Source organism: Haemaphysalis longicornis, unplaced genomic scaffold, assembly GCF_048455015.1.
Source record: "Haemaphysalis longicornis isolate Haplotype H1 unplaced genomic scaffold, Haemaphysalis longicornis Haplotype H1 scaffold_197, whole genome shotgun sequence".
Lineage (NCBI taxonomy): Eukaryota > Metazoa > Arthropoda > Arachnida > Ixodida > Ixodidae > Haemaphysalis > Haemaphysalis longicornis.
The window spans coordinates 316896-341905 of NW_027526292.1; the positions used below are offsets into that span (position 1 = coordinate 316896).

The 25010-nt window shown below is 46.9% G+C and overlaps 1 protein-coding gene across 2 annotated transcripts in view; it reads right to left on the minus strand.

Annotated features, from left to right (window-relative positions):
• Nucleotides 1-849: 849 nt before the first annotated feature.
• Nucleotides 850-25010, minus strand: part of LOC144166901 (cytochrome P450 3A27-like) — a 43070-nt gene continuing 18909 nt past the window's right edge. The window contains exons 4-6 of one of the 2 annotated variants that reach the window (XM_077696351.1): nt 13325-13421; nt 3239-3355; nt 850-1164 (exon numbers count right to left, since the gene is read on the minus strand). In XM_077696351.1, coding sequence (XP_077552477.1) covers nt 1072-1164; nt 3239-3355; nt 13325-13421 — 307 coding nt within the window. In that variant the 3' untranslated portion in view covers nt 850-1071. The remainder of the gene's footprint in view (nt 1165-3238; nt 3356-13324; nt 13422-25010) is intronic. The other variant, XM_077696352.1, reaches the window with a different exon arrangement.

A 25010-nucleotide genomic window follows, 5' to 3' on the forward strand; every position in this document is an offset into this window, starting at 1 on the left:
ACTGGCGTAAGAGGAGAACTACCAGAAACATAGTCATCAGTGGCATCTATGTTAAGGTTCAAGTGGTACGATCAACCAGAGCTAGAAGCACCACTTTAATCGCTTCATGGGGGTGTATTTGTTCGTTGGTCAGCGGCCGCCAATCGCACGAGTGGTTCCCAGTGACGTCATGAGGCTGGCGAGACAGTTGCGCGGGGGTCCCACTGCATCACATGTTTTCCATAATATTTATATCAGTTGTTGGAAGTTTGCGTTGACATTGTTATTGTTATTGAGACAAGTAAGTCATGCGGATGAACCAGACCTCTATTTTCTGTTCATGGTACCTTGAAGTGGAGAATTAAAATAGGATATATCAATAGCAAGCTTACTTTCAAATTCCAACGATTTTGAAATTCCAGCTTTCTTCCGCGCCGTATTCTATACAACTTACACTAGTATTTACGCATTGTTTTTTGTTCCAAGGAGCGATTTTCAACCATTGCCAGAAATTCTTCTGCTAACTTGAAGTTAGCAGCCAAAGTATTAACTATGTTTTATTCTGTTACCGTTTGGGAAGAAGGCATTAAGGAAGCGATCAGAGCGATAAATGTCAGCTTTCACTACTTGGGCATGGTTATAGCGATTTGGTCTTGTTTGCGCGAGTTAGGCCCATTGCAGTATCAGGTTTATATGAATATGAATTTTGTTATGCACGAATCGTGAACGGGCACTTTCTACTCGTTTTTGTAATGAATGTCGGTACCAACGCTTTAAGTGGCTGCGCAGTCGGAACTACTTTCCTCGAGCTTGCTATTCTATAGACTGGAAACGGCAACCGAACAACGTAAAGAGGTTTTTTTTGTAAGACTTCCGAAACGCCACTCGCCGTGTATAATACCGGCTTATGGCTACGACATGGGCCTAAGAATACGATGACACATTTATCGAGAAACGGTTTGAGGCCTATTCGGGGCCTTAAGCCGGCGCGACAGGACCAAAAGTGCGATCAATAACCAATGCAGCCAATAATTTCCAGAGAAGCCGTAACTGCCACTAGCCTCTTCAAATCTCCAGCTCGACGGCTGATACTCACTGCTTGATATCAATGTTGGCTTCTTTTTCGGCGGCAAGTTTGAGGTGGTCGCACGTCACTTTCGCGCAGTCTTGAATTAGGCCATTCATCTGCGAAAACCAACTTGAGGTTAACTACCTCAAAAACGCCAGAACTATCTGCTGTTCCCTTGCCTTCGATATCATTGCAGATAGTTGATAACGGGGGGCTAGCACATCCTCGTACTACTGGCAACATAACTTTGAGGACAACAAATTGCTCTCTTTGGCTAGCTGGTAGTTCATTTAAAAATAGCTACAGCGCAAATAGAAAAAAAGGACATAAACAGACGACCGGACGAACGCTGACTTGCAACTAAATTTGATAAGAGAAACCTTACGCATTTTAATACGCACTCTTCGTATTAACACCAGGGAAAAGTTAAAGACAAAACAGGAACAACGAAAAAACACCGACAACAAAGGACCCCTGATAGCACACCAGCACATCAGCACGCGTTCACGCACTTGGCACAATCTACGTAGTTGCGTATTAAATATTTATACTTATTAGAATCTCATGAAATTCACTTCGAAGGCAGCGATCGTCCCGCCGTATATCTATGTCCTTCTTTCTCTTCTCACTGTAGCTGGTTTTAAAATTTGGAGACAAGGCAGTAAAATTGCAACCGGTTATATGCTCCTGTCACAGTCCGTGATATGTGTGTAGATTATGTCATCGGACATATTAAATGTGACAGTAACATCATATTAGCAGGACTGGTTCTGGAATTAGGATTATTATCATTCCGTCTTCACTTGTCAACGTTATGCGGAAACATAAACGGGAAATATCAGCCATTGGAACGCTGTCTAATTAAAACATCCTTTAAATTATATAAAAAGCCAGCTCCTTTTTAGGTTGGAGCTAAACTCTCCAATCAATCATTATTTCTTCTCTCTCTCTCTTTCTCTCTCTCTCTCTCTCTATCTCTCTCTCTCTCCCTCTGTACGGGTCCCCAAGCTTTTGACCGGGTGGATAAAATCCAGGGCCAGACAGACGGAAAGTCAGACAGACCAAAATTTTCGCGTTCGAGTAGCCCAAGGAAGACTATCTTCTTTAATAAGGTCTTCTAACCCGCACAATGCGTGCCGCGTGGCAGGCGTAATTTGTCGGCTGCCAATTTTCGGACCACTCACTGCGCCCTACGCTCATATAGGCTTATTTCCTCTCCCGGACACAAGAGTCAAAACACGGGAACGGAGACTTGCCGTAAAGGCTTGTTTTCCAGATCACGTGAGGTCCAAGCCTCGACGCAGCCGGAATGGCCAAAATTCAATACGAAGTCGCCCGCCATGAGACAACGCGCCGGGACGCTTGCCAGCACAACGCATTGCAATTGGTGCGGCGCGAGTCCGCGTCCGCATATCTGGGAGAAGATGGCCTCTGAACCCCAGCTCTCTTGCACAACGCATCAACGTGTGACAGGACAGCGTGTCGCCTCCGTTCCCCGAATAGGGATTAGCGATCACATACGCATGATTTGCGTGCGCACGTCGTGGAGCACGCAAATGTTTACCCATTCATCCCCCCTGAGCCGAACGCTAATAAGGGGTCCCAGCGAAAAAAAATTACGCCCACCTCCCCTCGCTGGAATCCTGGTGTGATGCGACGCTGAGGGGGGTTCAAGCGCAAGCGGAGAGCAACCGTCGACCGAAAGGCCGCCGAAGAGCGGCACACCGGTTATATGCGCAGCGAGCCCGAAGGAGAGGAGACCGTTGAAGAGAGAGTACTGCACATGCGCCGGCGCCAGTGTGTCTGTCGCGGCTATGACGCAACACAATCCAACACAATCCACTTTAATCCAATCCAATCCAAATCCAATCCAATCCAATCTAATCTAATCTAATCCAATCCAATCTAAGCCAAGCCAAGCCAAGCCAATCCATTCTAATTCAATCCAATGCCCCTTGCGAGAGAGGGGCATTGGAAAGGAGAGGGGGTGAGCGGCGAAGCGCGCAGCTCGCGCGGCAAAGAGAATGGGGGAGGGGCGGACGCCGACATCAACGCCGACGATGCTGCATGGACAACGCGAGTGAATGAGATGCAGTCGCATCTAAAAGAAGGGCACCAAATGCCTTTCGGAAGGAAAGGAAGGGCTCACTGGCATTGCACATTTCTTAAAGAATTTGACGCAAAATATACCTTTTTAAGCTTTCCAGTGGAGAAGGCAGGGCTGGCTGCCGGGCGAATTTTCCTCCAGCGATCGACGTATGCAAAAATCATCATATCGCTCAGAATGGTATCCTTCAATTGACGTAGCTGTAATTCATTAAAAAGGGAATGCGATTTGCAGCGCCATCCGCGCAGTACCATGCGAAAGTAGCGTACATAGCTGCTAATAAAGCTTTGTTTAATATGCCACGGCGGGCAAGTGCTGCTCTGTAGGTATATGACACTGTGGTAATCTTCACTGTACGCGCACAAGATTTACAGTGCAAGCACGTATTTGGTGCGGTCGACCATCACAATGATTGGGTTTTGATCGATCGATTGATGGATCGATCGATCGATTGGCCAGCTAACCACCCGGAGTAAGTACTGTACAGGGGGGATTAAAAGAAATGCGAAAGACTGAGCGCACAGCCTCCGTCGCATGCTGCACCATCTGGCTCCAAAGTAAGTAAACTACGCGCATGCTCACTTATTCCAGAGAGTTTGAGAGTGTGGCCTACGTTTATGAGAAATGATTGATCAAGAAGCGACACCGGTCGTTTATTTTGAGACGCCTTTTCACACTGCGTTGCCACTGAGCAGGATGATCGTTGGAAGGCCTCATGCTATCTGCAATCAGCCTCCTGCGCGCTTAACTGGTTCCCTAATGTAGGGAACTAACCTAGGGAACCTAGGAGGCTCAGTGGTGACCGACCATAAAAAAACGCCGCAACACAAATGAGCGTAGTAGCTTCTTTATCAAGCATTTCCCCTCACACTAGGCCACACTCTCAAACGCTCCGAAAGACTTACGCATGCGCGCAGTTTACTGACGCAGTTTACGCGGCATGCGTCGGAGGCTGTGTGCTCCGTTGTTCGTACTTCTTTTAATCCCTCCTGTACCTTTCACGGGCGATAAGGTTCTGACCGGGCGCGTGCCCGCTTTACCGATAGCAACATCCGCTTGCGCAGAACGGAAGATTGGAAGCTCGGCCAGGTAGCTTAACCACCTGCAGTGCATCTTGTTCCTTTTGTTGCTTCTAATGAAGGAACTTTAGCCGCTTCCCGCCGGCGAAATTGATTGCAGAATCTAGGGCGTTCACCTTCGTAGGTTACTGACTACGCTTATTGCGGACCAATTCTTCTTCGAAATGGCCCTGCCTCGCAACGTAAAAAACTGTAGTCTGTGTTTTTGAAATAACATGAGCTCACGGAAAGCTTTGATTTACATTTCTTTCCCGTGATCAACAAGTTCGCAACTGTTTATTTTAGGAAAACATGTATAGATGGTTCTCCAATGAGCTCTCGCCGTTCACAACTTTTGTTGCGTCAGAAACCGTAGTACCCAATAGCATACTTGGCGTCGACGCCTGTTTTCATGTTTCTGGAATTTTCTGCTTGATCTTCCAGTTGCCAGAACGGTTTATTCAGATTCTCGCCACCGTAACCTGCCAATACAGGCCTAATTCTTTTCACCGTGTACTGTTCCTTTAAGCACTTTGTTTGAGGCTTAGGGGAGACGTTAGGTTTGTTCGTCCTCAAAAATAGTTTTTGGTCTGCTGTAACCACACCAGCACCAGAATTTTGCATTGACCTAACAACACCTTACAAATAAACTTGTGCTATGTGGGCATTAACTGAACAAATTTCACTTGAATTTAGGTGGCAGGGCTAGGTAATTTTTGCCGCAAGAACAGAGGATTCCGAATTCTGTTTTTGACATAGTGATGCCCGTAGTAAAACCCGAAAAGAGAACTAAACTTATTCGCGATTATAACAACGCGGATTTTGATAAATTAACCAGGAACTCTATTTTACTCGACCTTTTCCATCAGGATTTTGTCTGCCCTATAACTGAACCTAACTAGTCTATGTTTAAAGAAAAAGTGAATGACTTAAAAACGAATACGTCCCTTTGAGAATCATCTCATCCCATTCCTGACGCCGTGGTACACCATCTACTTAAAGCGCCTCTCTGACAAGAGCAAACGCTGTACCGTGCCGCAAAACATTCTTCTTGTGGTGTCAAATGGGATGCTTACAAGGCAGCTAACCTTGCCTATGTGTCAAAGGTAAAAGAAGCGAAAAAACATTTCTTTTAAGACGGTTTATCAAAGAAGTTCTTAAATGATCCAAAAAAGTTATTTCGCGTCATTAACCCCAAAACTAGTGATCCAGCCAATCTACTCGATGCAAATGGCTCGGTTATTCCTAATACATTATGTCCGGCGCTTTTAAATGATGTTTTTGTGGTAATTTTGTCATTTCTGATCCCAACATTGTGATTCCAAGCACACCAACTTATGAATTCCTGCAAATGAAACAATAACTATCGAACCCAATAGAGTAAGACAAAATAATTGAAGAACTAAACGTTTCCTCGAGCCCTGGTGTTCATTTATTTAACTCCAAATTTTTAAAAGGTACTAAATTGTACTATTCTCTCATTTCGTCAAACATTTTCCAGCAGTCTATTGAGAGCTCCACTCTTTCTGTGGACTGCAAGGTCGGGAAGGTGGTGGCCATTCATAGGTCAGGTACTAAATCTCGCCCTTCAACTTCCGTCCAATCTAGCATTCTTTGCAAAATACTGGAGCACATTCCTTACTCAAACATTCAAAAATTTCTTGAATCTAAGTTCTTTTTATCAGCGCCTAACATGGCTTCTCTTGAACCTTCTCCTGTCAAACCCAACTGATTTCGTTTACTCACTAACTTAACATCATCCTTGATCGTTGTTCGCTGGTAGATTGTATTTATGTAGGTGCTTCTAAAGCTTTTCGAAAGGTATCACACAAGCTATTACTTTTTAAATTAAGCAAATTAAATCCTTGTCGCGATCTTTTAATGTGCCTTGAGCGGTTTCTTTGCAAGTGAACACAGTTTGCCACTGCTTACAATTTCAACTCTTCCTTTAGTACTGTTCACTCCGGCGTTCCTTAGGGTTCCGTTCTAGGTTCGCTTTTGTTCTTTAAGGAGTACTGACACGAAATTTTCGTGTTAAACTTTTTCCACTGCTATGGGTGCCTACCAGCCCACTAATCATAGAATGGCACACTATACGGTCGATATCAGCGTGAATAATCATTTACAGCCTCGTTTATTTAGGTCAGTTTCGGTTTCGACTAAACGAACGCCGAGGCGGACGCCATGACAGGAGAGCGCTCACGACGTCGCCTTTCTCCTCGCACCACTGCCGGTGTGGACGCGCGCGCGCTCGCGCACCCAGACCGGCCAAGGGCTGCACTATCTCCACGCGCCGGGCTGCAAGACGTCAGTCAAAAAACCGTGACGTGTACGCACGGCGGAACAGCGCGCGCCAACCGCAGCCACCGCGTTGGCCACGTCCCGGAGGCCCTAACGTCGACAGTTTAGGGCCAGGAGGAGCAGATAGCGTCATGCTGATGCCAATCCACCTCTTTCACAACGCTACTGCGCATGCGCATGGTCCTGGCGGAGTAGGCCGGAAAGAGTCTGGCAGGGGTCGGTCGGTTTGCTCCGCGGTGACCCGACTGCTGTCTGCTGTTGCAACGCCGCCTGTATAAACAGTGCCTAACGCGTGAGCGAAAAATGGCCAAACAGCCACTCTCCTGTTGCTCTCTCCTACCCTTCCCCGCTCCGTAGCCTTCCAGCGTGCTTTCGTGTCCGCCAGCCAGCGCCGCTTCTCGGAAACTATGCAAAATAGTGGAAAGTTTGTTTAGCGTTCCCGAGGCGGCGCTCTTACGCCTTCTTGTTTTTCACCATGCCTGTCTGTCTTGGTCTGTCACTGATAAAACTTCCTTTGTCACGAAGCAAAATCCCTTGCGCTGCCGCAGGCTGATGCCGGCTTTGCGCGCTTATCTACTCGCATCACAGGCCCTGAAATTTTCTGAGTGGGGCATCCCCCCTCTATCCCCTCCGCATTCAGGTATTGTTTTGACCCCCCTGTTCGCACTCCGCATCGGTACGCACTTCTAAAATTGAGGACTGTACTGTAGAAGCGCTCAGACAGCGTGGCAGGATCGCAGCTGCTTATCCTTTTGTTTCCTATAATTTTCTGAAGTTTAAAAGCACGTGATATTATTGGAAAGTAATCGTAGAAGTGAGCGCCTGAACAAAAAACGTGCACGCAATTTTTTCTTCTCTAAATACTCCAGAAATAAAAATATCAGTAAAATAATGGCTGCCCCATCCGAAAATATCGTTTTCTGTTAGCTATATGTCTACCCGACAATCAGTATGTTCTTAGACTATTTCAGTCCGCCTCCGTCTTTATCTTTGGAAAAATGCAGCAAGTATGAAGCGAGCGACACGTTGAACGAGATCCCCAGTGCGCCACAGAACTAGCGCCCCGTCACGGCTAAGATGTAAGCGAAACGGCCCTTGAAGCCCAACAGGCAAGCTGACAGACACACGCCGTAGAAGTGGGTGCAGCGTTCGCGACTCGCGAGCAGTGACGTAAGGCGAGATGTCCGCCGGCACGCGCCACATAGCGGATCAATGCCTGAACTAAGCGTACCTACCCTTCCCATTGAAAAGCGCGCGACGCGTCAGGCAATGTTAATACAGGCGGCGTTGGCTGTTGTAACTGAGCCCGTGTAGTGAAAGCATGCGACCGGGTTTTGCAACCACAGAGAAAACAAAATACAGTACGTTTTACAAATGAAACTGTCGGACAAACCATAACATGAACGGTGAAATTTTTGTTTCTATGGACACACGCCAACCACTAAACAGGAGGGAACAAATCAGGAGCTGTCCGCCACGGCACCATGCAGAAACGCCCCGTTCTGCGTCCCGTCGCAGTCATGCCACTCATTCACACCACCGGGGACGACAACCTGCTGGCACGCCAAATTCCGAGATCGGGTTGTCATATTACTCCGAGCACAATACGAACACACCGGCCGAGCGATAGTTGCAGGAGTATGACAGGCTCGTTGACCAAGGCGGCCAGTCGGCCCCGACAAGATTCGGGCCGCGATGAATGTGCTTCTATTTATAATCTCGTACAGCATAATTCCCTTCGTAAGGTCAACGAAGCGAAAGTGCCTTTATACTAGGTATGCGTTCCTAATTTCGTGGCTAGCGACGCTTCTCTGACTTCGCTAGCTGCATGTGCGTGCACGGCTGGCACGCTTGTAGAAAATGTAAGGCATGTCAAGTCCACACGAAGAGTTACCCAACTAATCTGGGAACCGAAGAATCAAAATCAACCGATGTTTTCATCGTAAAGCGCAAAACAAATGTATGAAGAGCACAATTTTTTCGACGGGTGGACTCGCGATCTGCTGGCGAGCTCAAATTTTCGATCGTATTTCCTGGCTTAATAAGTAACGCACGCAGTCTCTGTGTATCAAGTATTCGGGGGGGGGGGGTCAAGAGACTTTAAATGGAAAAGCACTATTCCAATCATGATCAGTTTCTGTGCCAGTCATACTATAAAAAACTTTTTTCGGAGAGGTGCAAAACATAATATAAGCTAAACTTCAGCTTAGTGTCTGTGGCATTCGAGCGGCTTCAGTTGCTGCCCCGTGGCAGAGTGGTCTAGCGCGTCCGACAGCGCACCGCTCGGATGTGGTGGTTCGAATCCTGTGGTCGGTTTTATTTGGCCGAGTGGTCTAGCGCGTCAGACAGTGCACCGCTCGAATGGGGTGGTTCGAATCGTGCTGGTGGTATTATTATTTTTTTTTTGTCCCGCGTTGCAGAGCTGCCAGCTCGAAGACCAGGAGGCCCTGATCTCTCGGGCGAGGATGGCAGCCGCGGCACGCCGCGTACCGGAATAGGATGGCCGCCCACAGCTCCTAACTCTTTTTCTCCCCTACCCCGTCCCTGTTGTTGCAATAAACGTTTTTTCTCTCTCTCTCTCTTGTCCTGGCATGCTCGTGGAAAGTGGTGTATTTTTTTTTCATTGTAACCTGCATACATCCCTTCAATGCTGGGAAATGTATTGATACAAATGACGAGGAACAAGTGATTTCAGTAGAAATGTAGTTCCTGACCACAATTTTTTTTTCGGCCGCGATATTGTCGCTGTTTAAAAGGAATGAACCAATGCCAACTTTCCAAACTGACAGTTCTTTTAAAGAAGAAAGGGTAATCGTGTGATTAGGATGAACAACTATAGTTACGAATAGAAATGCACCACGAAAATCAATTTTCTGAGATACACTCGGACGTCCGTTGCTTTGGACTTCGCTTGCTTCAGTCAAAACGCTCACAAAAGTAATCTGCACATGCATTTATGCCCGTTATGATAAGAAACAGAGCATTAAAAAAAGAACGGATTTGAGCAAAGACGCAGCCACGTATAATTTTTCCCTTCGCTGAAATTTTCTCATACCAGCATCAAGCAATAATTTTTGTAAATGCCACATTAGGTGCGTGCGTTTATGCTGCTGTCTGAATGATGCCGATGTCCCCCTCCTTTCCCTTTTACGAGCCAGAAAGAAAAAGGAAAACAAGTGACGTGAGACCATCGCTTCCACTGCCTCAGATAGATGGCCACCCTCCGGTACTGACTCTTGCAGAACCACTGCAAAAAAGAAACGAGCGTCGCACGCTTGTTCATATGTATCCCACGTGGAAAACGTACGTCTTCCACCATAGTTAGTCCTTTTGCAGCATTAGGCTGGCTATTGGAGGTGAGCGCGACCACGGGCGGCGCTGCAAAGCGCGCCTCCGGGACGTCGGCTTAGGGATTCTTGCATTTGTCGTCTGCTTCGCTCGGGCTCGCTCTCCCTGCTGTTTGTTCGCGCTCGGTTGACTTTTGATGCTTGTCCGCGCGATTTTGCGTGTGGGTAACTTTTTATTATAATAATAGACCTAAAATCGCATACAGTAGCTCAAGGCACGAGTTAAAGTATAGTTTTGGATGCCGCTAGAGATGAAACATTGGCGGCGTCGTCCCATTCCTTGCGAAGCCGGTCCTGTGCGGAGCGCGAAGAGTCGTAGCTAGGCGTCAGCTTCTGTATTAAGCAATCTTTCGAACAAATAGGACAGCCAGCTGTTAGTAACCGACAACAGCGAAAATAGGAAACCAAAACGAATTCCAGGCCTTCGGTGCTGTAGGCTTTGGCAGAAGGCATTACGATTCCCGGTTATCATATGTAAGGCAAAACAGCTTGCAACCTAGCCGAACGCGCGAAGTGTGGTATCACATCACTTGGCGTTGTCATTATATGCGAGTATGCCGACATGCATTGTGGGTTGCAAAAACTTTTGGTTGAGTTCTAAATAACCCACTGCGTCCTGGTGGTGTGTTATACCAGCGTGGTGGTTTTATACCAGTCTTCTAACCAGCATGGAGGTTTTTTGAGTAAAACGAGTCACGTCTACGCTAAAGACACAGTAACACTATGTTTGTCCAGACCTGGGGTGATATTGTAGTACATTTCCTAAAGCCATATCTTCCCAATATTCCAATATTCAGATATGCGTTATTGGAACATTGCACTCAAGAGGAGGCGGAGACGAGCAGGAGGAGATAACCTTATTTTTTAAAAGTAAAATCGAGCTGATTAGTTCGACGGGTCCCCAATCCAGGACAAAAGAGTAAGAGTAATTACCCTTAAATTCATAGAACGCCATCCCGAGTAGACCAGGATTTGTTTTTTACATCTGGAAAGGTTGGAAAACAATAAACAGCTGCTTGGAAATACTCATCGGTTTTGATTCCTGTAATATACGCACGTATACTGTTTATTCCTTTCGTGGGCGAATATATCAAGCCTTCAACAACGTAATCATGCCATAATGGTTCTCGTTGAGAGTCGGTTCTTTATGACAACGACGGTTACGATAGAAATTCTTAGCACAAAAGCCCCCTTTGAGTACTCTGGACAATCTGGACAACGTTGTCTGAGGCGCGATCGCAATGGCGTAGCGCAATCTTTCTCATTGTATTTGCATGTGCATAAACAACGCACGCTGCGAGTATGCACCTTCTTGCACGCAGCCATAACGAAAACCAATTTGTGAAGAACGGAGTGTATGCCATACAGCCTGAAGAAAATACCCACACGATCTTTGCGGGCCTCGCAAACATTCCCACACCTACTAATAAGGCGTTTGTGACGGTGCAGAAAAATTAATGCGTAAGGCACGGAAAAAATAAAAATATTCATCTGATACAAGTCAACAACAACAAAAGAAATAGAAGACAGCCGCTTTATTCTTGCTATGCGATGCGCGTGTAGGTGCCCACTGCTTGGAACGTAGAATTAGACTGTTGCGTCTTCATAAGCATCTCAACCATACTATAGGGAAGCCTACACGTTTTGGATACTTATCGAGGTGCTCTGACCGCTGAACCTCGAGAATGAGCTAAAAAAAACGAGTTACACACGATTATTTGACCGATGCTTGGAAGAAAGTAGTTCTCTCTCTCCTCGTGTGTCGCAAACTTGCGGGGGATACAGCTTGAAATTATTGAGATGTGTCAGAAACGGGCAAGAATACCTGAAGTACTAGAAATGCGCTTTCTAATGCACTAAAGCATCAAGGCTGACGATTTCTAGCACAGGCACTGCTGCCCCTCACAAGGGGAGTGTAGCAGACGACAGCGGCGTGAGTCCCTATGCAACCGTCAGAGCCAGGGGGCGCCACTCAAACATCTCACCGCCAATACAATTCACGTAAAACAAATAAACACCGGAAACGCAGCCATGATTCCCTTTCCGCTGCAGTGGCGGCCCAATTGCACCCCTGCCATATCGCTTCTCGGCGGTGCCACCAGAGGCCGCCACAGCGCAATGAAAAAGGCGGATTGCCCGAGGGTATCCGTTCTGAGCTTCGCCGTGCGAGTAAAGATTAAAATGAATTTACAATCCGGTATGCTGAACGGTTCCTGTTCAAACTTGCTGGGATACATCTCTATATAAAAATTAAGCATTTACATAGTGATCCCAGGTTTGAAATGTTGTGTCAGTACTCCTTTAATATACATCAACGACCTTCCCTCTTGTGTTTCTTCTAAGATTGAATTTTTCGCGGACGACTGTGTAATATTTAGACAGAGATTAATGATATAAACGACGTTCACATTCTGAATACTGACATGAACGCAATTTCTAACTAGTGTGACACATGGCTAATGGACCTTAACACTACCAAATGTAAAGCAAAGCGAATTTCTCGCTCCTTATCTCGTCCTGTTACGTACTATGTTAATACTTCCCCGTTAGAGTCAGTGATTTCTCACCGCTATCTTGGTGTTCACATTATTTCCTGCCTACCTGGTCACTTCATATTAACACGATTATCAGCAGTGCTAACAGAACTTCAGGGTATCTTCGCCGTAATCTTTCTTCCGCAACTATGTCATAGAAACTAACGTTACATGAAACATTAGTCCGTAGTAAATTTGAATACGCCTATTCTATAAGGGATTCTGGTACTGATAACTTAATTAGCTCCTTAGAATTGCTACCGAATAACTCCGCTCGTTTCATACGGCATAACTACAATCGTGCCGTTCGCATAACGTTCATGAAAAACCCAGCGCACCTTCCTTCGCTTGCATCGTATCCACAGTTTGATCGCTTATGCCAATTTCGTAAAATATTCAAAGACAATTCTCATTTTCGCACCGAACTCATACTTCCAACAAAGTACATTGCTCTACGAGTTGATCACGTTCATAAAGTTGGAATTCATCCCTTCCAAACAAGAGCTTGCCTTCAGTCCTTCATGCCGCGCACTTCATAAGAATTGAACCACCTTCCCGGACAAACATCCACCATTTTCGACCACCAACTTTTTCGCCCCGCACTGAGCCAATATTGAATACCCAGGAACCTAAGAAGCCTGTACTCATGTAATCAATTTTGTATTTCCTTTGTATCATTGTATCCACTCCCCTCTTTAATACCTCAAGCCTCGAGGGGAAATGGAAATAAATAAATAAACAGGCGCTATTTTCTGTATCATCACTAGAGAAAATATGTGAACTTTTTTAGAACTTTTGAGCCCATATATATAAACCTCGCCTTTCATTCAGACATGTGGCATACATGTGTTATTCATACATGTGCCGCCTCGCCTCACAACATTCCGCTTATTCTCAGCCGCGGTATCAGGACGAAAAATTCATCTTACCCTTTTGTTAGGAAACGCCGTAAAATCTTTAACCAAGATTTGCTTCACAAGTTCAGGATCTGCCACCACTAATGTCGGCTTGCCTCCCTCGTAGATTCTGCAATTTGAAGGAGAACAATATCATGTTTCCCTTTTCTCTACAAGCGCGAGCACTTGTATCATTCAGGATTGGAAAAAAAGACAAGATCCGCATGCACAACTTCGCCAGGACGCAGCCAAACTCAGATTAGCAGCAGAATTCAGAAAATGGTCCAGGCAATCTACTACGTTTAATATACACATGTGCGCCAGCTTCACCTAATTTTTCCCGTCAACTGGCCGAAGCTTGCAGGTTAATTTTGTTGGTAATGCAAAAAGCGACAAAGTCGTGGCAATACGCAGTCTGCAGATTCTTACCGCCTCTATGTGGAAGTTGTAGATGTCTTCTATATTCTAAACTTCACTAATGCAACCCAATAATAATTTGTGAGTTGGACGGCGTCATAAACCAATAACGGCACTAGCTACATCCTCTTTCCACCTTTTAGCGGGGCAACCTTCAGCACGAAACACACACACAAATGGCGGACCTTGAATTCCCGTTGAAAAGAGCGGGAACTAGAAAAGCACCTCGGACACGATGATCCGGCGCAGAGTTACTTGATACAGTAGTTGCGAAACTCCCCATAGGCCCCATGCATCAAAACGTGGCCCTACGATTGGTCCACTGCTTTGGATCTTGTTTTACACTGGCGCCATCTTTTGGTGGCGAAATAAACTAGACAACTTGCTTCGCCGCGCAACGACCTGGGCGAAAAAAGGTATTTGAGTGCTTACGTAAATTTGTTATGCCAAAGGAGCCCAATGTGCTCAAATATGCAATACATACGAAGCAAAAGTAGTAAAAAGAAATGCGACCATGGGATAAACCGTCGCTTGCGCACTGTAGTCTGCTGCGCGTCCTACTCGGTCATCTGGCGGCAAAAAATAAATAAGTAGCTTCGACAGCTTTAGGCAAGCTGAAATTGATTATTTAGAGCCGCTTTATCAGCTACTAGATTAGTTTTGGCATACCATGAGCTTTAGGCCAAACGATAACTGCAAAATTTAGTACTTCCGTTCGGACCTATGTTGTGCCGTAGTGCGGTCGAGGCAGATGCGCCGACGCAGAAACAATCGCAGCCTAAATACCGGAGTTAAGATAGCTTTTAATAACTTACGAAAGCACAAAAATAAGGAATTATGCACTTTAAAACAAAATTTAACGTTAATTTGCCAGTTTGAGTAATTATTTTGATTTTTGGAGAGTGCATGCGGCGGCCGCAGTGGCGCCACGGTACGCACGATCCAAAGCAGGGGGGGGGGGTCCATGTGCGGGCCGTTTTTTGAGGCGGAGTTTCGCAACTGCCTACATCGAAGAACCCTGGATCCGGCGGTGTGCCTCCATATTGGTTCTTCACCTGCACACAAACCCACAGAGTAAAAAACGCTCACATCGTGGCTAATATCCGCACCTGCAACGCGCACGTTGGATGTTCAGGACGGCTACTTCAGGCGCACAATATTTACACGACGGGCGTTTGTGAACGCAGGCTGTGAATTTACACTGCTTCATGCCTTTTTATTGAACCCTGTGTCAACTTTTCTCCAGGCCAGTTTCGTGCAGTATCATTTTCAAGTTGCGCTCACTTGATCGCTTCCACCTGTACATTGTTGGGTAGCTTCTTCACGATGTTGAGAGCTGGCCTTGCCCCCTGAGTCACCTACTTGCTTGCTTGGTACTAATAGTTCTTTTAATCTAAAGGGGGCAAAGGCGCTCTAGCTGTTGGTGGGGGAGTGCGTAGGGGAGGGCAAGACACCCCAGAAACATCCAAGGTCGTACAAAAGGTTCTCGTTGGTATTCAAGTTCCCACAGCTCTAGAGATTCCAGAGCTCTTGTAGAATATATGTAGCAACGTGAGGAAAGTCGGTTCAGATCATTACACCAGTTCGTGAAGAGTATTGGCTAAGGCGTATTCGATCTTGCTAGGAAAAACTAGAATGACGTGACGGTCGTTTTACCTGTCGAGCTGTTTAAGCCGAGCGTTATCCGTCCGTCGCACCAAAAACCCTCGCGGAGCGATGATATCACCTCGCGTTGCCTAGCGACCCCTGGCGCCACTGTGCATTCTCTTCGCTCGCCTAGGCATGGCTCCGCCGATCCCCAGAAGCGCCCGTAAAGCTGTGACGTCACTTCGCAACACATGGTATAGAGGCTCGTTCGTAGTGGTGTGGTCTGCCAGACGTACCGATGGGGAGACCGAAGAAGATCCGCGCTTCCGTGGAGGAAGCCGCTTACCGGGAATCACGTCACGCTGCTTAGGCGTGGTTATTGTCGGTGAGATGTTTGAGTGGCGCCCCCTGGCTCTGACGACGGCTTAGGGACTCGCGCCGCTGTCGTCTGCTACACTCCGCTTGTGAGGGGCAGCAGTGTCTGTGCTAGAAATCGCCCGCTTTGTTGCTTTGTGCATTAAAATCATAGTTCTAGTACTTCAGGTATTTTTGCGAGCTTCTGACACATCTAAATAATTTCAAGCTGTATCCCCCACAAGTTTGCAACACACGAGGGGGTAGAGAACATCTTTCTTCAGAGCATCAGTCAGAAGATCGTGTGTAGCTCGTCCTTTCTAGCTGATTCGCGAAGATCAGCGCTCAGAGCTCCCCCATAAGTATTCAAATGCGTCTGCTTCCCTGCAGTACTTTTGAGATGCTCTTATGAAGACTCAACAGTCTAATGCTACGCACCAAGCACACACGCGCATCACACAACACAAAATAAAACGGCTGTCTTCTATTTCTTTCGTTGTTGTTGACTTGTATCAGATGAATGTTTTTTTTTCTGTGTCCAACGCTTTAATTTTTCTGCACCGTCACAAACGTCTTATTAGGAGGATTGGGGATGTTTGGGAGGCTCACAAAGATAGTGTGGATATTTTTCCCAGGTTGTATGGAATACATTCCCTTCCTCACAAATTGGCTTTCGTTACGGCTGCGTGCAAGAAGGTGCTTATCTGCAGCGTGCGTTGTTTATTCACACGCAAATACAATGAGAACGCTCGTGCTACGCAACCGCGATCGCGCCCCAGACAACGTTGTCCAGAGTACTCGAAGGCAGCTTTTGTGCTCCGAATTTCTATCGTAACCATTGTTATCATAATGACCTGACTCTCACCCAGAACAATGATAACCTGATTACGGTGTCGAAGGCATGAGATACTCGTTAACAAGCGCAATAAATAGTATACGTGCATATATTACAAGAATCAAAACTGATGAATATTTCCAAGCAGGTCTTTATTGGTTTCCAACCCTTCGAGGCCAAACGAAGAAATCCTATTATAAATAATGGCGTTTTATGATTTGAAGAAAATTACTCTAACTCTCTTGTCCTGGACTGAGGACCCGGCCCACTAACTAGCTTGATTTCATGTTCAATAAAGTTTTCTCCTCCTCTTCATACTCCTCCTCTAGAGCGCAGTTTTCCTGTGGGGGAGTGGGGGAAAGAGGGGGGGGGGGTCTGCGGCTCCGTCAAGCTGACATCTAGTCGGCTTTCTCTGCGGACCTCCAGCATTATGTGTTTACTTGATGCGAATAAAAATCAACTTCAACTGAAGGAGCTCAGGTGCCCTGTGCAAAAAGCATCCGCCATATTTGCATGATGATGATGATGCTGATGATGCTTAGTGGCTTCCCCTTTGTAACGGAGTGGCGTTGCACAGCGGCCTTAATCGCAACGCCACTGTACAATCACCTCGCCCAAAAAAAAAATACAATCAAAATAAATAAGAAAAATTATGTCAAAATAAAAAGATACTTTTACGAAATTTTTGTGCCAGACTGACTTCTTTGTTCGAATGTCTTCCCAGATTGTTCTCTGCTCTTTTCCCACCAACATTCTAACCTTCTTTTACTAACCTCTACTACTGTCCAATTCACTTTTCCGCTAATCTTAAAGCCAAGGGCTTCCGGAAGCTGGCAGGCTCCATCAGTGAGGACTGGACGGATACTTTTGCACTCCGTTACAATATGTCGCATGGTTTCTGGCTCATTTCCGGAGTCTGCGCATAGTTCTTTCTGTAGCGGCTCGCGGATAAATGTTCTTGTCCGCAAGAAACCCGCCCGGGCTTCAAAAAGCAATGCCCGTCCTTTGGTATTATCGAATAATTTTTCCCTTATGATCTCCTGCTTCCCGATCCTGTAGATATCTAAGGACTTCTTCGCATCCATCCTCTTTTTCCAGTTCGTTGTCTCTGTTCTTTTCACTTCACAGCCTTGTTTAGAGCGCCATCAAGCGGGCGTCCTCGGTTTTTCTGGCAGTACTACGCTTTTCTGGCAGTACAGGAAAAGCTAGACAAGGGTCCCTGTATTTGTCAAAGGTAGCGCAAACTCTCTTCCCCGCGATGTTTCCTCCTCACCCGTCTCTCTCGGCCGCCATTAGTGAGCGACTCCAGCGGAGCGCGCCGGCCGAACGTTTCGTCTCGTATGCGCGGCGCGTTGAAGTGCTTGCTTAAAACGCGACAGTTCTAGACGTAAATCCTTAACGGTGTTCGCAGATAATGTGTAGGAAGAACAGTTTGTGATTGGTCAGTGCCTTAGCTATCATGTCGCGTTTTGAGGGCAACAAACTGCGCGCTCGTGCCGGCCGATTTCAATGTCCTTTTCTGGTATCTCACCGGAGATTTAAAATCTGGGACCATTCTAAGAGATCAAAAACCTAGCATTTATACATTTTTGTTCACTTCACAGATGTACGGAAGGGCACGTCAAAAACTTACGAGCGCCAGCAGAGTTCTAACCGCAGAACCGTACTAAAAGTGGGAACATGCACGTGTACTTTCAGAATTGTGTTCAGGGACGTGGCCGAGAGGAGATAGGGGGGGGGGCGGTGTTAGGTCTTTTCCCGACATTTTTTTCAGGCAGCGCGTACACAGGACCTAGTGTTGCTTTCACCAAAACTCCTCCCTTCCAATACCCCTTAAAACCTCCCGAAAAAGTTCCTGGCTACGGCCCTGGTCGTGTGTGTACAATTTGCTCAAAAAATACTGAAACCGTTCAGTGGGAGGAAAGTACTTTTATTGCAAACGCAAATCTTCAATTCAAAGCAGAATCGGCGCCGCATAGATCTGGCACAAACACACTCCTAGACAGTTTTCGTTACTGCCCCGTGTATTTTACAAAGCAAGGTGTTCTGTTTAGTGGACGCGTTTCGAAAAGAAACTTCATCAGTCTATGCATGTTCCATGGCAGGGACTTTTATTGCCTATATACGTGCAGCTTAATTTTTTAAGGTCCGAAAATGCACTCACCTGGTTCCATTTCCCGTTCAGTTTTAAAACAAATGTTTTTGTTCCCGTGTGCGCGGGCACATTCTGCATCGTAGTTTTACTTGCGACTTATCCATCGTCCTTATTTCATGGGAACTAAAGCTGACATTCTTGTTGCAAAAATAGGACATTTTGTTTCCAGCAGAGCATACACAGAAACTTTTTTCTTGCTAAATTGCTAATATTTTCGTATGCCGGTGCTATTCCCTATTATCAATGCCTCAGAATTTTTTTTTGGATCACAGCTATTTTGTAAGCTGCATCGCTCGCGTCTACTGAGGACCCTGTTCCGAAGGAGCGGTTGAAACATTACCTTGGAAATAATGTCTTATAGTCAAGACGAGAATGAACCCCCCCCCTACTCCTGTGTTCACCACTGACAAGTACGTTCACAACAAGCACGCCATAAAAAAAAACAACTATAAAATATAAAACAAAAATAAAAGCCATATCGCTCGTCGTTTAATGTCATTTTTATCTCCTGGAACAACAACAGCTGGTCGCCTTTTGCAACGCTACGAAGCAGCCAACGACACAGCAAGTCGGTATCGCGATGCAGCCGAGACCAACTTGAAAAATATGTATACCTGTGTCTGTCTTCACGTGCAGCGCACATGAGCGCCCGTCGTCCTACGCTCCCTAATGGCGTCACTGCCCGGTAAAAGGGAAACTCGCGGGGGGGGGGGGGTCATCGGAGGTGATTGGTCACGTGTCGACCCTGGTTCAATAGGGGTGCAGAAAAGGGCGACGGGGTGAGAAGAGACGTAGATGGCGAGGAAGAGATTCTCCTCTCCGTTTTGTACAATGGTTTGCGCTACCTTTGCAAAATACAGGGGCCCTAAGCTAGACCTTTGCTTCTCTAAAATCCTCCCTGTTCTGTGCTGGGGTGTCGAGTATTTTGTGGTTCGCCAAAACACACCCATCGCGCCCTCTCTTCGCCGCTGCAATAACGAGTGTACCCATAGATGTAGTTTTCTCCTGGTTTCCCGAGATGGCGCTAGTCATCCACGCTGGGGCTCTATCCCAAGGCTGCGGGTGCATTTGAAGTGCGTGGCCTTCGTGTGTGTTAACTTGGCTGTTCGCTCGCTTCCTTGTTTGCGTGCTTTTAGCTTTTACTTGTGTCCTGTACTTGTTTTAATTCAAAAGATTTCGCAAAGATTTGCAGCTGTGCGATGCCCGGCCTCAGCCACGTCTAAGCTCGCACCGCCCCTGTTTCCCGTTGTTACAAGCGCAATAACGCCTAGTTTCTTCTCGTTTTGATCTCCAGTGGGAGATCATTTCCGGCACCGTTTTACGCTTTGACGTCAAAAAGTCACGTGATAGCACCTGGTGACGTCACTTTGCTGGTTTTCCGGTTTGCCTCGGCGAGGCGAACGGCCGCCGGACCAGAGTTGGAAGCGAGTCTGCGGAACTTGGTGCGCTCGCGTTTTCGTCCGAGCGCCCCTTTTCGCTCGTTCGCAGCGTTGCCTTAGAACATCGTCTGTCTCCAGTGAGCCATTGATAGGGCACTAGTTAAGCTAAACTGATGCTGGGGGATTCGCTAAAGTGTCGCGACATATACGAGGCAACCGCGTTCCCTCACTCATGTTGTTCCAACTGTCTCGTTCCATGTTTCATCAATACATAAACACTTCAAGTCTGTGTGATTATAGTGCGCTGATACCACGAGAAATTGTTATCGTGTTATCAGCAGAACTATATTTCGTTCAACGTTACAGCTGCTTACAGAAATTTAAATTTGCTCTTGGGGTTGTGGCTTTCTCTATTAGCAGTTGGGCTATTGTTTGGTTCATCCTTTCATTGTGTACGATGTTCGGCATGTAACACATGTTGAATTGGTTATAAATCACCTTGGTACGGGCATTTGTTTTTTCTAACACCCCCGCTCTTCTACATTTTTTAGGGGGTCAAAATAGTGTGAGCCAAAATTCGCACCAACTACAAAGGGAGCGCAAAATTCTTCCGTTGTTTGTTATTGCCAGATGTTGTGGTGGCGGTGCAAGGAGGTTGCCCTAGAAGAGCTTTTTCACGAAGTAGTATACTTTGCTGTGCAAGAAAGTTGGAACACAAATTAGCATACGGCTGTCTTAACGGGTGCAGCTGACTGTATATATCACGTTTAGATGGCCCTTGCACTCCAAAGCATGCCAGACAATTACTAGCTTGAACACAAACAGGGCATATGGAAACATGAGCAGTTCGCATAACTTAATTAGTGAAACATTAAGTTTTTCGTAGTTGGGTTTTCTTAGTTGGCCAGCGGTGTTTGGTATAATCGGAAATACATACTTTAAGCTGACGTTTATTTCATATTTCGATATATTTTTCGTGGCGTGAATGAACATGCACCGTCATTTTTTCCTGAGGCTGAGAACTCTGAGACAGTGTGTAATGATCCAACAAGGCTAGTGGAGCCCTGCTACTAAAAATAATGTGCAGAACTCAAGTGCACTGGCTAGACAAAAAACTGACGGCCAGCTAGTGCTGCAGGTATACTCAGCGAATTTCGTCACCTTTTGGAGTACAAGAGACTTGCACAAAAGCATATTTTGATAGTGAAAAGATTAAACAGAAGTGTGCTGGTATCGCAGAAGTAGGGTGAAGGTAACTCATATGAAGGGGTGTTAACATGAGGGTGAAATGACCTCTACACCTCTGCGCTCTGTGTGCCAAGTGAGATTTTACTAAGTAAATGAGGCCCCGTGCTGTGGCTGCAGAAACGGAGGTCGCCATGTCGAGGAATGTCTAACTTTGGTGGTGTTGTTTGCCCCACGACGACTACCGTAAGGCTGCCCACCGCACAGCATTCACAATCCTCGGAATCCAACCCTTCCCCCCAGAAAAAACGTGCCCAGGAAACCGCTGACCAGCAGCCAACAGGACAACGGGCCTTATATGCTCTTGAAGCTAAATTAGAAAAGAAACTCGACCAGCGTTTCGACAAGCTGAATCACAGCATTACCACCCTGGCGGGAGCCCTCGCTAATTTCAGAGAAATGATCAGCGGAAAGGTTACCCTCCTGGAATACACTTTGGCGCAAGCGCAGAACAACCCAACTGGGCTCGTACATCCGTCCATCTTTACCAGCACCGATGGGCCACATACTAGTGCCACCATCCAAGAAGTTGTTTCAGGTCAAAACATTGGATGATATGCACCCGAACAGAGATAAGCATCGATACTACATATGACAATGGAACGGTCGGGGGTACAGATCTAAGCGGGGAGCATTGCAACAACACATTAACCACTTGGTTCAAAACTCCCAATCGGCACCCGATGTCATAGCGTTGCAAGAGACAGCAATACCGGCCAAGTTATCGGGATACAAAGCGTGCCACTCATCCGTATCCACCATGAGTGCTCCACAAGCTAGAGGAGTAACCACCTTGTTGCATAGAAATATACCGGCTAATCAATTGCATGTTTCCAGCACAGGACCAGAATATGTTTTCTTGAAAATCCTTACCACATCAGCAAGGCAAAAGCGGAGGCTATACATACTGAATGTATACAGTGCGCCCCGACATTCCCGTAACCTTACACAGCTCCTCCAACAAGCCCTCCACACATCCCATGGTCATCCATTAGCCATCGTGGGGGATTTCAATGCACCACATCCCGCCTGGGGATATGCAAGGCCCACAAAAAAGGGCCAGAAATTATGGGACACCATACAGCAACTCAACCTGACAATTCTGACGGACCCCGCCCATCCCACGAGAAGAGGTGACAGTGTCCAACGCGACACCACCCCTGACCTTACCATCGTGAAAAATGTCTCAGATGCGTGGTGGACAAATACCCTTGAAGACTTAGGCAGTGACCATATATAGTGGAAACCGCACTCATTGCGGCGCCGCCAAAGTACTGCGGCCGGGAACAAAAAATTATCGACTGGGATGTTTTCCGTAATATACGGAGGGCCGAGATTTCAAAAGTAGAAAACTCCGGCATTGAAGATCTGGAAAAATGGGTCGAATGCTTACAGGAACACGCCACGATGGCTACTCGAATCGTACCAGACGAAGCGAACCTAGACAAGGTCGACTCTCGCCTCCTTCACATGTGGGAAGCGAAGAGCAGCCTTCAGAAACGGCTGCATGGGCAGCGGCACAACCGGTCCATACGCCGTCGGATAGCGCGCCTAAACAAGGAGATCGAGAAGCACGCGGCATATCTTGCTAACCAACACTGGAATGCACTGTGCGAAAGAATGGACGTACAAATGAATATGCCTAAAACATGGCACACCATCCGCAGCCCTCTGAACCCGGACGGAAGGCGGGTAACCCAGCTTAGCAACCTTCTGACCATCCTACATGCACATCAAGGACAGGGATCTACTTTACTGAAAAAACCGCAGGAGCTTTACATACAAGAAGCCCCTCAGGAGTCAGCAAACCCATATGCTGGTAACCCCAATCCCGAAATGGACAGGCCTATTAGTACTATTACCAAAGCTGAAATCTGTGAAGCCATTACTAAACTGAACACTCGCTCTGCGCCAGGGCCTGATGGCATCACTAACAAGGTACTTACCAATCTGGACGACTCATCCATAGAAGACCTCACAGCTTACATGAATAAAGTATGGGACAACGGCCGTCTTCCTCCTACGTGGAAAAGCGCCCTCATTACGTTTATTCCCAAACCCGGAAAGCAACTGAAGCTTGAGAACCTTAGGCCCATTTCTTTGACCTCGTGTTTGGGAAAACTGCTCGAACACGTAGTGCTGAACCGCCTGCATCGGTACATGGAAGAACACCAACTCTTCCCCCATACCATGGTGGGCTTCCGGCCATCACTATCAACGCAAGACTTCATGCTCCAGTTACAGCATCAAATCATCGATAACTCCGCTGTATCCCCACTAGACACTCGAGCAATCTTGGCCTTAGATCTGACCGAAGCTTTTGACTCCGTGCAACATAGCGCTATTCTCCACAACCTGAGCGACCTCCACGTGGGCAAGAAGGCCTATAACTATATCGCGGATTTCTTAGCGCAACGAACCGCACAACTAACCGTACCAGGCCTCCAGTCGGACCCCATACGCTTGGGCAGCCACGGAACACCACAGGGCTCGGTCTTATCGCCCTTTCTTTTCAATGTGGCAATGATTAAGCTACCTGTTTTACTACGACAAATTCTGGATGTAAGTCACAGCATTTATGCTGATGACATCACGATTTGGACCATAGGAGGAAGCGATGGGGACATACAAGAACGCCTGCAAGCAGCCGCTGACACGGTTCAAGAATACGTAACCCAAAGAGGCCTCGAATGTTCACCACAAAAATCGGAAGTCCTCTTCTACAACCCAGCTAGGCCCGGCCGGAGACAAAGACATGACCCCAACATAGAAATCCTGCTGCAGGGCAGCCCAATACCCAGAACTGAATGCATACGAATTCTAGGGCTTAGAATACATGAGAAAGGAACCAACACGGTTACCATACAGGCCCTGCACAATTCAGCCGTACAAATTGGCAGACTCATCGCCCGGATAGCCAATAAACACCATGGCCTCAAGGAACATAATCTCCTTCGGTTAGTTCAAGCCTTTATCATCAGCAAAATAACTTACGTTACTCCGTACCTGAAACTCAAGAAAGCAGAAAAAGAGAAAATAGACCGAATAATTCGCAAATCCACCAAGGCGGCTTTAGGCATTCCAATGGCTGCCTCCACAGAAAAATTACTGGAGATGGGCATTCACAACACGTTGGATGAACTTATAGAAGCACAACGCATTGCCCAATACAACAGGCTGGCGGGGACCCCAACTGGGCGGGCCATTCTGGAGTCGCTGCATATACCTTTGCATATACCGTGGACCAGAATATACCGTGGTCGCTGCATATACCGTGGACCAGAATGGAACCAAAGGCGTCATTGGAGCGGACCTACGAGACAAAATAATTTTGGCCCCACTGCCTAGAAATATGCATCCGGAGTACCATCAAGACCGACGGCTTGCCCGTGCGAAGGCGCTCCACAAGCAGTGCAGTGCCAACCCAGCGGTATGCTATGTCGACACGGTGAGCTACCCTGGCCAAAGTGCGGTAGTGGCCGTGGTGGTAGATCAGCAGGGAAATGCAACCTCATCGTGTTCAATCCCTACGTCCAACCCAGAAACGGGTGAAGAGGTGGCCATAGCTCTTGCAATTACGGGCACGCAGGCTACTACCATCATCTCGGACTCGAAGGCCGCCCTGCGCAACTATGCGCGCGGTAGGATCTCCACCACAGCCGCCAAAATCCTTACGAACAGCTTGACCCCAGTTTCAAGGCACATCCGCCTGGTATGGACGCCAGCTCACTCGTCTCTTCCGGGGAA